Genomic DNA, 16086 nt, shown 5'->3' on the forward strand with positions numbered 1-16086 from the left:
AATCCTCAGTAGATAGCTGGAAGTCACAAATGAGTATTAGAAATCAGACAGACTGCTTTTTAGTAAACAGAGGCATGGCCTCATGGTTTCCAAGCCCACAATTGCTAGATGACTGAAGGAGACTATCATGTTAGCTTATTTGCTTGTGGGAAAACAGGCTCCTCAAGCCTTGCGGGCTCATTCTATGAGGTGTACAGCGACATCCTGGGCCAAGATTACCTTACTGTCTCCAGGGGATATGTGTAAGGCAGCGACGTGGTCGACGCTGCATACCTTTGGCAATCACTACAGGGTGGATGTTGTAGCATGCTCGGAAGCCAGTTTTGGGGCTTCGGTCCTCAGGGTGGCAGCACCAGGATCCCACCCACTCTACGGATTGCTTTTAAACATCCTACAGGTTCTGGAATAGTGGGAAAGTATGTAATGGAAGGATAAATTAGGTCTTGCCTGATAATTTTCTTTCCATTAGTCCTTTCCACTATTCCAAAGGCCTGCCTGAGGTTTCTGAGATATTTAGTTGGTGCAAAGTAATGGGTGAACTAACGACTGTTACCTTGTATGGTGCTTCCTGCATATGTCTTGTACTCTACAAGTTGTCCAGAGATGAGAGTGGTCCACATGTGTTTGCTCGTCTGGTTAGTGTTGTTAGCTAGTTGTTTAAGGTTGTTGTGTTTTATTCTGAGTTTATCCTTGCTGCTTTCCTACATAAATACTGTGGAGCTGGACTGCATGCCAAGAGAAGTATGCTGGTTGATGGACACAACTGTCCCACAGGTTCTGGAATAATAGGAAATAATGGAAATAATCAGGTAAGACCTAATTTCACCATAAATAGCAGCATTTTCATTTCTTAAATCTCCTCTCCTCATCCCAATAATCTTTGAGTGTTCCTGATATGGTAGTTCCACAGTTGTAGGTCAGTGAGAGGCATTCTTCCTTCAAGAATTAATTGATAGAGAGGAGCCCTGACAGGATCTGTATATTATCAGCTTCAGTCAGAGGGTCGAAGTCAGTTTTTTTTTTTTTTTTTTGAGTAACCTCACTCTTGTGACGAAGGAGCTCTGCTTGCCTTTCCAGTGACGTGGTATGCGTGGCCTGTGAGAAACGCACCCTGTCGGTATTCTCAGGTTGTGGGCGTCGCCTGCTTCCAGCGCTCATCCTCCCCTCGCCTATCTCCACCTTACACTGTACAGGCTCCTTTGTGATGGCTCTGACTGCTGCTGCCACACTGTCTGTCTGGTGAGTATGTGCTCACATAATGATGTGCAGCGATATCGTTCGTCATTGTAGCAATTTCATATTATTACTTCCTTTCACTATTTCCCAGGGATGTCCAGAAGCAGTCAGTGGTGGTGAAAGATGAGTCTCTGCAGACTGTTTTATCAGGTAAGAGAATTACCGTCTTCAGATAAGAGATGTTCGCTTTCATGATAACAGAAGTTTAACAGCATTTCCCACTGTTTTAAGCCATAATTGCAGTGGTTGATATAGCAGATCATATTCAGTATTGCACTTACGTTTCCTGTATCTTTTTTTTCTACAATCTTCTATTTTTAGTATATTATTGTCATTATCAAGAACAATACCACATATAGTATTTGCCAGACATACAGTCAAAGCAGGAAGACTATGCAGTTGTGTTCAATATTTAAACCCCATAGTCAGCATTATTTTTAAATGCCATCTGCAGCATTTGAATACCGTTTTTTTTGCAAATATAACCCACAGGTTATACAAGTTTTTTACTTACCATGGCTACCCACTGCGGGTTAAACAAAGGTGCGGGTTATACAAGCCATGCTGTGGAGGAGGCATTCTTTATATAGAAGAAAAAAACACAACTCCCGAAATGATTGCAAAAAAATGATTTTATTACAAGAAGCATTTAGCAAAATCCCCATAGGTACTTTTGGTAAGATACCTTATAAGGAGGCATTGAACAACTCTATAGCAAAGAAACTTCCAAATAGTCAACATAAAGCAGTTCTTATTAAAAGATAGCAGTTTATGGCATCAATACTTCATATTGTTTCAAACATTATCTTGTTCATCACTAGAAGGAAAACCTTCAAAGTCTGTATCATCAACATTGGTGTTGTTGAAATGTTCTGCAGCGAATGCCTCCACTTTGTCGTCATTGAATTTGTATTCCTCCTCACAATAGAATCATACAAAGTCTGTTCTCCAAGTAAACCTGTTTTTTTGAAATCCATTGATAATCGAATGTGATTTCAGTGTCTGGCATGTGGTATCAATCAAGCGACAGACTTCTGCATAGATAGCAGGTTTCTTTTTCCCCGAAGGAGTAAATGAGTGTGTACCCTCATGCGTCCATTTATCCTATTCTTTCCTTACGAGACATTTAAATGCATGGTTAACAGCAATGTCAAGAGGCTGTAGCTTGCACGATAGTCCACCAGGGATTACTGCTATATGGGCTCCAGCATTATTCAACATTTTCTTAACTGAGTTCAACTTGTGGGTTGTTATGGAACTGAATATTAGCAACAATTTCTTGTTGAAAAACTCACCCAAGCAAGCACAAAAACATGCATTTATCCAGTCCTTCATAATATCCTCATTTATCCATTTCCTTTTGTTGCAGTTAACAACAACACACTTTAGGAATTGTTCATGTAGCATAGTTATGCATTTGAGGGTAACGAGCAATTTCAACTTCTTTCCATCTGCATGACATGATAGCACTACTACTGCTACTACTTATCAGTACTATAGTGCTACTAGATGTACGCAGTGCCGTACAATTGAACATGTAAGAGACAGTCCTTGCTCAACAGAGCTTAAAATTTAAACAGGACAGACAAATAGGACAAATAAGGGATAAGGGAATTACTTAGGAGAATGATAAAACAGATATGGTTACTGAACAAGTGAATAGAGGTTAGGAGTCAAAAGCAGCCTCAAAAAGGTGAGCTGTTAGCCTAGATTTGAAGATGGCCAGAGATGGTTCTTGACATACTGACACAGGAAGTCTATTCCAGGCATAAGGTGCAGCAAGATAAAAGGACAGGAGTCTAGTGTTGGCAGTGGAGGAGAAGAGTACAAATAGGTAAGATTTACCCAGTGAACGGTGTTCCCGGGGAAGAGTGTAGAGGTACTGAGGAGCTGCAGAGTGAATGTGCTTGTAAGTCAATAAGAGGAGTTTGAACTGTATGCGGAAATGGATAGGAAGACAATGAAGTGACTTGAGAAGAGAGCTAATATGAGCATAGCGACACTGACAGAATATAAGTTGTGCATCAGAATTTTGAACAGATTGAAGGGGAGAGAGATGACTTAGTGAGAGACCTGTGAGAAGCAAGTTCCAGTAGTCTAAGTGAGAGGTGATAAGAGTGTGGATAAGGGTTTTGGTAGTGTGCTCAGAAAGGAAGGGATGAATTTTGTTGATATAGAGAAAGAAATGACAGGTTTTAGCAGTCTGTTGGATATGTGCTGAGAAAGAGAGAGAGGAGTCAAAGATGACCCCAAGATTATGGGCTGATGAGACGGAGGATGAGAGTGTTATCCACAGAGATAGAGAATGGGGGAAGTGGAGAGGTGGGTTTAGGGAGAAAGATAAGAACCTCAGTCTTGGTCATGTTTACTTTCAGATGGCTGATACTTGGGCCTGGATTCCTGCGAAAATTCTGGTGTGGAGAGGTACATCTGGAGGTCAGCATAAAGGTGATACTAAAAACCATGGGATAAGATTAGAGCACCAAGGGAAGAAGTATAGATGGAGAAAAGAAGAGATCCCAAGACAGAGCCCTGAGGTACACCAATTGATAGTGGGATAGAAGTGGAGGAGGATCCACCAGAGCATATATTAAAATTGCAATGGGAGAGATAAGAAGAAAACCACAAAAGAACAGAGCCCTGAAATCTAAGTGAGGACAGCGTATCAAGGAGTAGTGGTGATCAACAGTGTCAAAAGCAGCAGATAGATTGAGAAGGATGAGGATAGAGACCTTGGGATCTGGCCAGGAACAGGTCATTGGAGACTTTAGCAAGAGCTGTTTCAGTTGAATGAAGAGGGTGAAAGCCAGATTGAAGTGTATCAAGAATAACTTGAGATGAAAGAAAGTTAAGACAACAGTGGTGAACAGCAGGTTCAAATAGATAGGAAAGGGAGGAGGGAGATGGGACAATAGTTGGAAGGACAGGAAGGGTCCAATGAAGGTTTTTTTTAAGGAATGGTGTAACTATGGCATGCTTGAAGGCCATGATCTCGGCACGGATCTCCTCCAAACACTTAGCCAGCTCTTTAAAAAAGGCAGTTTTTGGGGCAGATCGCCGCAACTCCACATTTGAAGAGGCAGAATCGGACCCCGACGAGCGCCCCAGAGCCGGTGACACGTGTCTCAAATGGCCCCTCGTCAGCTGCCGCACTGAGCAGCACTCACCATTTCACGACTGAGATGCCGGAGGTTTGCTCATAATGTAGCCAGGCTCAGCACAAGTCCCAAGAAGCTACCCTGATACAAAAACGAGATCGGGTATCCGCAAATGGATCAATTTTAAAGCAGGGAAGCGCGGAGCTAGGGACTCAACTATCCATGTAGTCTCGTGACGTCACTTCCTCTCTGGGTTCTGGATATTCTTACAGAAGATTACAAGTTGGAGTTCTCTCACCTGGTCGCTGTTCTCTTCTTGCAGTCTCCTTGTTGAAAGGGAACCAAGACTGTTGAAGTTTAGGCCACTGTAGATTCCTTGATGGTGCTCTGGGCCATTGTTCCAGTTCCCCAGGCTGAACAGGGACAGGACAGATACTCCAAAGGTCCTCTCCATCTTCGCAGGTTCATGGCCTACTGAAGCAAGGTCCAGTGCTTATGGAGTATCCATGCTGCTTTGATTTTACAGCATGGCCATTGAAAGGGCTCGGTTGAAATTAAAATGTTGTTATGATTCGGTCATTGCTACCTTGTTTCAGGCTCGGAAATGCTCTACATCCATGGCATATGAGAAGGAGCACATTTGAGGGCTGGTGTTCTGAGCATGGACTTTCTCCCTTTCTGCTCAGAACATGCACATCCTAACATTTCTCCAGGCAGGTCTTCAGAAAGGATTGACATTAGGTCCTCTAAAAGTTCATGTTGTGGCTTTGGCCTGTTCAGGGGCAGACTACAGAAGATGTCTCTTGCGGCTCACCCGGATATCATTAGGTCCTCTAAAAGTTCATGTTGTGGCTTTGGCCAGTTCAGGGGCAGACTACAGAAGATGTCTCTTGCGGCTCACCCGGATATCATTAGGTCCTCTAAAAGTTCATGTTGTGGCTTTGGCCAGTTCAGGGGCAGACTACAGAAGATGTCTCTTGCGGCTCACCCAGATATCATTCGATTGTTGTGGGAAGGGAGCCGCTTGCGACCTCCCTTTCATACGTCGTGTCAAGAATGAACCTTAATTTAGTCCTTCAGACTCTTCAGAAGACTCCTTTTAAGCCACTCTAGAAGTCTTCCTTGAATGATCTTACACTAAAGACCACATTATTGGTTTCAGTTGTGTCAGCACATAGGATTTTGGAGCTTCAGGCTCTCTCTCTCTCTTTGGGATGCCTATCTTCACTTTTTGGAGGCATGGTGCATGGTTCCTTCCTTCTTTTTTTCCAAAATTGGTATCAGCATTTCATCTCAACCAATCTGTGGAGCTTCCATCCTTTCACAGAGAGAACAAAGAGGCTCAGTATTCTTCCTTGAAGCTTCTTGTTGTGCATAGAGTTCTCATTAGATATCTGGAAGTCATGAATGAGTTTCACAGATTGGACAGACAGTTCTTTTTGGTAAACAGAGGCTTGACCTTATGGCATCCAAACCCACAATTGCTAGATGGCTGAAGGAGACTATTGCATCAGCTTATTTGCTTGCGGGGAAGCAGGCTCCTCAGGCCTTGCAAGCTCATTCTCCGAGACGTACAGCAACATCCTGTGTGGAGACTACCCTAGTTTAGTTTATTATGATTTACTGTACCGCCTTACATACAATTAAAGCAGTTCACAATAAAATTATAAAAACATATGATCATGAAACTCCAACTAAAAATGTTAAAGAGAATTTAGCAAAAGCTAGAGAATAAATAAGGAGCACACAACTGGCCACTGGCTGGCTGGCACCACAGCTTGCAGGGAAGCAGGCTCCTCAGCCTTATGAGCTCATTCTATGAGGCGTACATCGACATCCTGGGCGGAGACTACCTTACTTTCTCTGGCGGATATTTTAAAGGTGGCAACATGGTAGACACTGCATACCTTTTTCAAGCACTACAGGGTGGACGTTGTGGTGCACTCGGAAGCCAGTTTTGGGGCTTCGGTCCTCAAGGCAGTGGCGTCAGGATCCTACCCACTCTAGGGATTGCTTTTGAACATCCCACAGGTTCTGGAATAGTGGGAAGCTACGTAATGGAAGGAGAAATTAGATCTCACCTGAAAGTTTCAGTTAGTCTTTCCCACTATTCCAGAGGCCTGCCCGAGGTTTCTGAGATATTTAGTTGGTGCGAAGTAATGGGTTCAAATAACAATTGTCACCTTTCTTGGTGGATGTTTGTTCTATCAAAAGGATTTTGGAGCTGCAAGCATTATCTTGCGGGGACGCCTTTTTTGCATTTTTCTAAGCAAGGGGTCTATATTTGGATGGTTCACTCCTTCCTTCCTAAGATGGCTTTTACTTATATGTTAATTAGATTGTGCCACATTTTGAGACACAGAGAGGCATATTTTCAAAGCACTTAGACTTACAAAGTTACATTGTAATCTATGGAACTTTGTAAGGCTAAGTGCTTTGAAAATGAGCCCTTGGACATCCAAAGAGTGGTATTACACTATCTGAAGCTGACTGCTGAATTTCTTAGGTCTGACCACTTATTGGTAGTGGTTGTTGACATCAAGAGAGAAGAAGCATTTATCAAAGCAACCATTGCACATTGGCTGAAGGAGATGATTGCTTCGGTTTATCTTCTTAAGAGGCCATATCCATCAGTCAGGTTCCAGGTGCATTCCTTCCGGTGATATCTTGGGCAGCATTGTAGCTGTTTTGCTGGTGGATATTTGCAGAGCCACTACATGGTCCTCTCTTCACTCTTTTTCCAAGCACTATCGAGGAAATGTTGGTACAAGGGAAGAGATTGCTTTTAGGTCCGCTGTTTTGACAGCAGGATCATCTTCCCATCCACATTGAAGATTGCTTTGTTAAATTCCATGTATTCTGGATTGTTCTGGGGGACGAAAAGGAAGGAAAATTTTGTATTTTTCCTGCTAATTTTCTTTTCTTGACTCCAACCAGAGCAGTCCAGAGGCCCTCCCTTATCTGATTTCCTTCCTCCTTGACATTGCTATTCTAAGTTTGGCTTGCATCAAAGAAAAGATCTGGAGCATCTGTGGGTTCTTCTCAGGAATCGGGGTTGAATTACTGCAGTTATTCTGGGTCCCCTCCTTCTGCTAAGGTGGTAGAGGGAGTGTTTGGATTCTCTATCTGCTTTGTTACTGGAATACTGGATTGTTCTGCTGCATGATGCTCTTAGCTTTTATATCTCTGCTTTTATCTGCTGGAAGATAGGCATAACCCATGTGTTCTGGGTGGTCTAGTTGTACTCAAGGAAAGAAATTTAGCAGATAAAACCAATTTTTTTCTTAACTCTCCCTCCTACAAAAATTAAATAAAATTACACAGTGCTCTGGAGAGAGAGTAGTAAGATATCTGATTTGAAAATATTATCAAAAGGAGTATTTTCTCTCTATAGCATTTTCTTCCTCTCCTCCAAATAAAATATCTATAATGGAAAAACAGAGCAGACTTAGGGATTGCTTAATCACTTCTAGAGAGTGCCAGATAACTTCTCCCATATCTGTAGCAAACTCTTACATAGAAAATGGAGTAAAATGGATAATCATGTGTGGAAGAGTTAACAGCTACACATAACTTATTTCAAGAAGCACTGGGGGGATAAAGGAATCCTGCACAGCAATCATATTTTCTGCATCTTTTTGTTAAGTGACTGTAGGCTGCTATTCTCAGCCAATACCGGCAAGTATTGACCCTTCTATAGGCCAGTGTTCAGCAGCTGTTGGTTTTGGGTGATGTGCTGCTCCATGGGTTTTTTAAACATAGTAACATAGTAGATGACGGCAGAAAAAGACCTTCACGGTCCATCCAGTCTGCCCAACAAGATAAACTCATATGTGATACTTTTTGTGTATACCCTACTTTGATTTGTACCTGTCCTCTTCAGGGAACAGACCGTATAAGTGTTTTGCAGAGGCTACCTGGCTTTATTGGGAGCTTTGGAAGGAAATGAATTACTCTTCTCTGTTCCCCAGGCAGTGAAACAACAGTTTCTCACACGCTACTCACCCAGCGAGGGATACCTGTGCTGAGCCTGTCAAATGGGAAAGCCTACTGTTTCAACCCCTCCCTTTCCACTTGGTAAGTGGGCTGTAATGAGGAGCCTATGTACAATCAGCCATGTTCCCTCATCCCTGCTGCATCTCTGCTTTTTCTGGTTTGGCATTATATCTAACCTTTTATTTATTTGACCAGTTTTTCTCTCTTCCTGTGGGATCCCACCACATAATACTGTAGGCTCACTTCTGTCAATGAACTGTAACTAAATCCCTCCTAAAGGAGCCAGAAAGAATTACAGATAAATGAAGATAGGGAACATTCTTAGGTAATAAAGACTTTGTTGCGCATTCCTCCTCTCTCTGAAAAATGCAGCCTACCCAAGATACACAGGAATAATTTTATAAAGGCCTTTTATAAAATTGTATAGCAGTATACATACACCATGTGTAGGCATTATTTGAACAGAGTTTGGGCAGAGCAGGGGTGGATTTGTGATGTAAGAGTGAAATTTAGAAAATATGCCATTACACTAGTAAAATACATGCCCACATTTAGACCAGCCTCAGAGCAGGTGTAAATGTGTGCATTGGCATTGGTGCGATGTGGGGGCTGGTTCTGGGAGCTTCTTTTATAAAGGCATGTGGGTGCCCTTTTGGACCTCTCATTCCAAGTGTATGGGCAGAAGGTAGAAAGCACAGAGTCAGGAGTTGGTTGGTAGTTAAGGGCTTGAATAAGAATGACTTACTCAATGAGTGGAGTACCCAAGGAAGCTTGTAGGGAGAGATAGGAGAGGACAGGTTATGAGGAGCTGCAGAATGATGGTTCTCTGTAAACAAGCAGGATAGAATCAGCTGTTTATCCTAATGTCCATGGAGAACCTGTTAGTAAGTATCCACACTTACATGTTAGATGAGTGAGAAACTTAACTATTCAGAAGCAGGTAGGGGGACTAGTTTAGTGATTTTTCTTTTCCTGCTTTTGTTTTCCAGGAATCTCATCTCTGACAAGCAGGACTCCTTAGCACAGTGTGCAGATTACAGAAGCTGCTTACCCTCACAGGATGCCATGCTCTGCTCAGGACCTTTAGCCATAATTCAAGGACACACTTCTAAGTAGGCACCGCTTGGACAACAACCTTTTTGCCTTGCATAACAAGCATCTGACTGTAGCCATGTTTTAAGTCTGTCTGAACAGTAAAAACATGACACGGATGATTCTGTTAATTGTGTAATGTATAAATATGTTAGAAGGTTATACAGATGTCTTTCGTCTCACTTCCCCCCCCCCCCCCCCCCCCCACCCACCCAGATCCTATTTCTTTTTTCCTAAAATATCTCCTTTGATGACACCAAGCAGGAAAGGTCCTGTAAATTGACAATATTTTGCATAATTGATTTATGGTATTTATTTGTCTACCATGAGAAACATTTGAAGGAAGATACAGTCATATAACAATTTAATAAGATAATGCAGCAATAAAACCATAGTGCATAGCAAGAAGGACCAGTGTTATACCTCTGGCATTGTAATCCACCAGTTTGGCCGAGCAATCGGGGAACGATGGCAAATTTCACATTTTGAAACTGCAATGCCACAATCTTTTAATTTTGATCTGTGGCAATTTCTATGGTTTTCCTAAAGAACAGGGCAAATGTTTTTCAACTGTCCCTGATGTGCTTCTGTTTTCACCATTTCTTTTTCTGTACCTGCTTTTTCAAGGGTGAAATGTGGACAATAGATATGTCTATCAAATGCCTCAAGGCACTTTGGTAACACTTGAGACAGCTTTAAGAGTTGTCTTTCAGGTGGCTCAGATCATACTGGGGCCCTCCTGGAAAGACACAGGACTATTTGTCTCAAAGGTGCAGTCCTGACTGTTATTTTTCTTCATTTTTCTTCTACTGAGCAGTTCAGGAAGACAAGCCACACGACTATTCTCCACACCTCATTTAGTGCAGCAGGAAACTACCATGGCGTACCTGGAGAACCAGATAGCTGCAGCTCTTATGGTACAGTCCAGCCAGGAATACCGGCACTGGCTCCTTATCTATGCACGCTACCTAGTGAATGAAGGTGAGAGCTGGCTGCCAGCAGTCCATGTTCCTGCCTTAAGCAGGCCTTCCAGGTGACTGGGTGTAGTCTGCTAAAAAGTCTTCCCTGAATGATTACTAGACTCAGACGATAAGAGAACTGATTCTAGAGAGTTCTCTGCAGTGATGTCAGAGTGAAGGACTCATTAGTAGCTGCTCTGCTGCTGGAAGGAAATATATATGTTTAGTTATGTGCCTGAAAATCCTCTGGAGCAGTTCTTCTCAACCCAGTCCTTGGGGCACACCCAGCCAGTCAGGTTTTCAGGATATCCATAATGATTATGCATGAGATAGATTTGCATGCTAAGAAGGCAATTCGTACAAATCAATCTCATGCATATTCATTGTGGATACCCTGAAAATCTGACTGACTGGGTGTACCTCAAGGTCTGGATTGAGAACCTCTGCACTAGAGAATTTGAGATCTGTTTACCACAAGGGTTCTTAACCCAGTCCTCTGGGCACACCCAGGGAGTCAGGTTTTCAAGATATCCACAATGAGTATGTATGAGAGAGATTTGCATGCCTGTCTCTTTGGTGTGCAAATCTATCTCAAGCATATTCATTGTGGGTATCCTGAAAACCTGACTGGATTGAGAAGCACTGTTCTAGAGTCTAAAATTTCTCTTTCAGCCAGCAAAGTACTGGGCAGTGATTCACTTTAAATGTTTCTTCTAACATTCCTCTTTAAATGTAGCTGCTAACCCAGCATATCCCAACAAGGAGGAGAGAATCTCAATATGACACAACAGTTTTTCTCTCTTTAACAAAAGCAAAAGCAAAATTTGTCCTTCAAATAAACTTTAGTTCTGTGAAGTGCATCAGACTTTAAACTATAAACTCTAAAAATATGAAAAGGAGAAAGCCTCTGAAACCCAACCTCCAGCCCAAATAGTTATCTTTAATGACACAGGCTGGAAGAAATCATGGGTTCCTTATCTTCATCGACATAAAAAACCTTCCAGAGCAGGAAGTTTGAACGCGCTGAAACTATCTGGTTTGTTCACGCCTTGAGACAGCTAATATATATTGAAACTCTGGCCACAGTCGGTGTGTTGGACCGATTATCTACACGCAATATTCCCCTGCATTTGAAAGTTTGAAGTTAAGTTTAAAATTTAGTTTATTATTTTCTTCACACTTTTTCTGGATCCATAGTCAGTTCTGTGAAGATTTAACATCGTTTGCACTATAAGAAATGAAATGGTTTTTTATACTGATGAAGATAAGGAACCCATGATTTCTTCCAACCTGTGTCATTAAAGATAACTATTTGGGCTGGAGGTTGGGTTTCAGAGGCTTTTTCCTTTTCATATTTTTAGAGTTTAAAGTCTGATGCACTGCACAGAACTAACGTTTATTTGAAGTACAATTTTTGCTTTTGTTAAAGTGGGCTGCTAACCCAGCATGACATCTTTCCTCATGTTTTATTTATTCTGGTCTCAGTTTTTTTTTGCAGTTCCCTGATTTCTGGAAACACTATGACCTATGATATGTAGATTAAAAAAAATATCACACTTAAGTCATGAGCCCTAAACAGAGAAAGCACTGGGTAACAGGCATGGAATGGTGGTTTCAACCCAAAGCAGAAGGCCTGAAGTAACCTGCCCACAATGAACAAGCTGGATGGGTCATTTTGGTCTTTATTTGCCATTATTTACTGTGTTATTATGTCATAAAATGTGACACTTGACTGGTGTGGAGGTATGCTCTTGTTATCATGTCCCTTGTTGCCACTTTATGCAGTAACATGACAATCTTTTCCATCCCATTTAGGTTTGGAATACCGACTCCGGGAGGTATGCAGGGATTTGTTAGGTCCAGTGCATCATTCTGCTGAAAGTCAGTGGGCATCGAGAGTACTGGTAAGCAGAGGGCTTTACCCAGCTCTTAAGCATGGTAAAAAAAACTCTTTCAGTAAGGCCTTGTGTATTGCTAGGGAATACCAGGGTATTCCAGTGGTTGGTGAACCTCTCAATTTGGATGGTTCCTGTGCCCCTGTCTCTCAGCTTCTGTACTTCATGTACTGTATCACAAGGAATAGCTAAGCGAGATAGTAGGGGGAGGAAGTTCTGCACAGTATGAAACCCTGTTATGAAGTTCACTGAAGAGGAAAGAGAAACCACCCTCACACTCTTCTTTTTCTTTCTGCATCTCTCTACTGATGACCAGTATAACCTCACCTGAACTTGTAACCAGGGGCGTAGCCAGACCTCTGCGGGAGGGGGGTCTAGAGCCCAAGGTGGGGGGGCACATTTTAGCCCCCCCCCCCCCGCCGCCCCCCTCCCCCTGCCGCCGCAAGGTACCTTTGCTGGCAGGGGTCCCCAACCCCCGCCAGCCTTAGTCTTCTTCAGCGCCGGTCTCCGGCACATTCGCTCACTTCGCTGATATGTGCTGTGAGTCCTGATGGGGGAGGGTCAGCGGGGGGGGGGGGTCAAAAGTGGAGGGGGCCCGGACTAAATCTGTGGGGGCCCACACCCCCGTGGCCCAACCTAGCTACGCCCCTGCTTGTAACTGTAGCTGGAGTTCATATGCAACTATTTATTAATAATAACATGGACCTCAGCGTGGAACTCAACGGATCAAACTCATACCATTAAGCTTTATCCACCAAACTCCTCATCTGTCCCTCTAATTATTAAATTTTCCTCTTATAAGTATCCTTTCTCATTGATACGGAATTTATAAGTACTTGTTCACTTATCTGAAACATTGTCGGCTTGGGGAAATAATTCTCCAATGTGAATCATGCTTTGCTCTATGCTTTATCAAGGAAAACTTTCATTCATATAGCCTGACCCATCCTGCCAACGTTGCTACTCTGTTTTGCAACCTCACAACAAAAATCTAAATTCATTTCATTTTATTTTATGATTTAAAACTGTGATCAGAAGATTCTCTGATTACTAACAGAACATGTGGTATGATATACTTTGATATTTGTAATATAAAGTATATAATACATTTGCTAAAACTGGACTCCTGTCTGATGTATAATGCTCCTTGTTTGGTATTTTTTTACCATAATCAAAATAAGTACAAAAAAAAATTTAGACGTTTATTGTACTCCTCCCAGTGTGAAATTCATAGCTGTTTATGGAAAGCATTCATCTACTCTGAAAATTTCCTTCCTCGATGTGACGTAAAAGGAACACAGACTTAGTTGCATAGAGAGAAAATATTCTCAGAGTATAAGAAGATCAGGTTAGGAAAATGCCTACTTTTTCTTTGAAAGCTGGTGAAAAACCTGCAGATAAAAAGCACATATACCCCTGGATTCTATATTGCGCGCCTAGAGATCCGCGCCGAAATCCAAGCATACTCTGTAACAACATGCATAACTTAATTGGCTTAACAAGTTAATTACTGTTGATAACAGCTCATAACAAGCACTAATAAGGACTAACTGGCAAGGATTATAATTTACACACACAACTCACTAAGCACATTCTGTAATGCAGTGCGCCTAACTTCTAACGCATGCAGGCAAAATCGGGTGTGGTTTTAGGCGGGGAAATGGGCATTTTGTGGGCGTTCCGAAATTTGCACACGTAGTTATAGAATATGGCCTAGTGCACCTAAATCTGAGTGCCGGGATTTACGCCACGTCTTCATTGGTGTAAATGGAAGCACATAGTTTTAGGTGCTGAGATATCAACTAAGCATATTCTATATGCCGTGCCTAAATCTAGGTGCCACTTATAGAATACAGTTAGTCGGCACTGATTTCCGTGCTGATGTTTTAGGCACCATATATAGAATCTCCCCCATAGTCTTTGTCCCAGTGTGGCCAGTTTGAAAATAGCACCTTATAGGTGCCCTGCTTTAAAATTAGCCTATGTGAAGAGTCCAACAAGGCACCTATTCTATAAAGCTAACATAAATGCCTACTTGCCTTTTTAAAAATAGGCTCATACAGTGAACCCAAATAGCACACACATGCTTTCACACAAATTTACACCTGTACCGAAGGAGCATGCATGTGTACTCTATGCATGTACACAGCATATTTCATAAAATACACGTTATATAAACTCTAAATAGAAACGGGGAAATGCAAACCACAATAATTCTATCAATTTGCAGTCCCTTCAGATTGATAGAAATAAAATACACATGTACATCACGAATGTGCCCCAGCTCTGATCAAGCTATACTCCAGGGAATGCCTACATGCAGGAACTTAAAAGCAAGCACTCTTGTTTCTGTTTACCTACGTTTTACACTCTTATACCTACACACAGATTTCCGAGATCCATGTTTCATGTAAAAAGCTTTATAAAATGGTCCTTTACAAGTCCAGCGAATGGATCCAATGAGAGATGCCAGTTCTGGCTTGGTACTGCCTGTGGGATATAAACTCATGCATTATTTGCCAGCTATTGCATGCGGCATCCTAGTATGTTGTAGCTGTATATTTGTGATGTGCCTGTGAGCCACAGCTGTGGACTTGACCAGCTTTAAAGGATAACAAATGTTTTTACCATTCTGTTCTTTGTAGCCCTAATTTTGTTCTTTGTGTGCCTGCACAGGGCTTGCGGAAGCGAGAGCTTCTGAAAGAACTGCTTCCTGTCATTGGGCAGAACCTGCGCTTCCAGCGTCTCTTCACTGAGTACCAGGAACAGCTGGACATCGTGCGTGACAAGTAGTCTGACTGACTTTGCTTTGGCTGTCACAGAAGAGACTGCTGAGCAGTAGTAACCTCAGAGAGCCTTATCACAACACAAGGCTGCTGGAAGGACCCAAAGAGCCGTGGCTGGGTTCACTTATTTGCTTTCGTTTTATAGAAGCTCAAGGAAGTAAAATTAAAGGAATTACATGAAACTGCAGGGGCAGAAAAAGGAGCAGAAAGTCTGACTCCGTTGCCAGAGAAGGTGGTGTACATGCCTCCATGGAGGTCCATTCAGGCTTGTAATGACACTGTGCTGTCGAGGACTGACTCGAAGGGGTAGGTTTGGGGGAGGGTTAGGCTTAAGGTCCTGTGAATGAAAAGCACAGCAAAAGTACAGCACTGAACTGCCGTTACAGGACACCTGCTACTTGTTAATGAGGCTTCCGAATCAGATGTGTGAGCCACATTCAGAACTCCTCTGATCTTAGGAAGGATATTCAGAGCCGGCAGACTGTGACCTGTGAAGGAGAAGGAGGAGGAGTCTGTCCTAACACACGGACTATTTTTGTACTAGAATTTGCTAACTTGTGAAATGGTGATTTTCTTTGCCCAATAATCGGGGATTCACCTACAGGGCCATTAATGTACGAAGCAACTGACCTCTAATTATGACAGCTGTTTGCTAAATTGTAACAAAACTGAATCTGTCCACATTCAGTTTTTAATTTTTAAATGTTTGTAAAAGAGACCATTTTCCCCATTCTTTTTTCTAAATAAGAATAAAGACACACTGCGTTGATACAGAAGAGTTCCAGGGTCTGTTTGTTCATGTTTGGTGCTTTGGAGGAACCTGCTATAGGCTGTGCTTTTTGTGCTCATGACTCTGAAGAAAATGAAGGATTACTACTGCTACTACTTAACATTTCTAGAGCGCTACTAGCGTTACGCAGCGCTGTACAGTTTAACAAAGAAGGACAGTCCCTGCTCGAAGGAGCTTACAATCTAAAGGACAAAATGTCAAGTTGGGGCAGTCAAGGTTTCCTGAATAGAGGTG

The 16086-nt window shown here is 42.3% G+C and overlaps 1 protein-coding gene across 1 annotated transcript in view; it reads left to right on the plus strand.

Annotated features, from left to right (window-relative positions):
* LOC115479495 (protein HIRA) overlaps positions 1-15824 on the plus strand; it is a 58791-nt gene extending 42967 nt beyond the window's left edge. The window contains exons 20-26 of the mRNA XM_030217424.1: positions 1078-1239; positions 1328-1386; positions 8306-8411; positions 9320-9442; positions 10240-10403; positions 12197-12285; positions 14953-15824. Of these exons, the coding sequence (XP_030073284.1) occupies positions 1078-1239; positions 1328-1386; positions 8306-8411; positions 9320-9442; positions 10240-10403; positions 12197-12285; positions 14953-15069 (820 nt within the window). The 3' untranslated portion in view covers positions 15070-15824. The remainder of the gene's footprint in view (positions 1-1077; positions 1240-1327; positions 1387-8305; positions 8412-9319; positions 9443-10239; positions 10404-12196; positions 12286-14952) is intronic.
* The last annotated feature ends 262 nt before the right edge of the window (positions 15825-16086 follow it).

The sequence above is a fragment of the Microcaecilia unicolor genome, chromosome 11 (assembly GCF_901765095.1).
Source record: "Microcaecilia unicolor chromosome 11, aMicUni1.1, whole genome shotgun sequence".
NCBI lineage: Eukaryota > Metazoa > Chordata > Amphibia > Gymnophiona > Siphonopidae > Microcaecilia > Microcaecilia unicolor.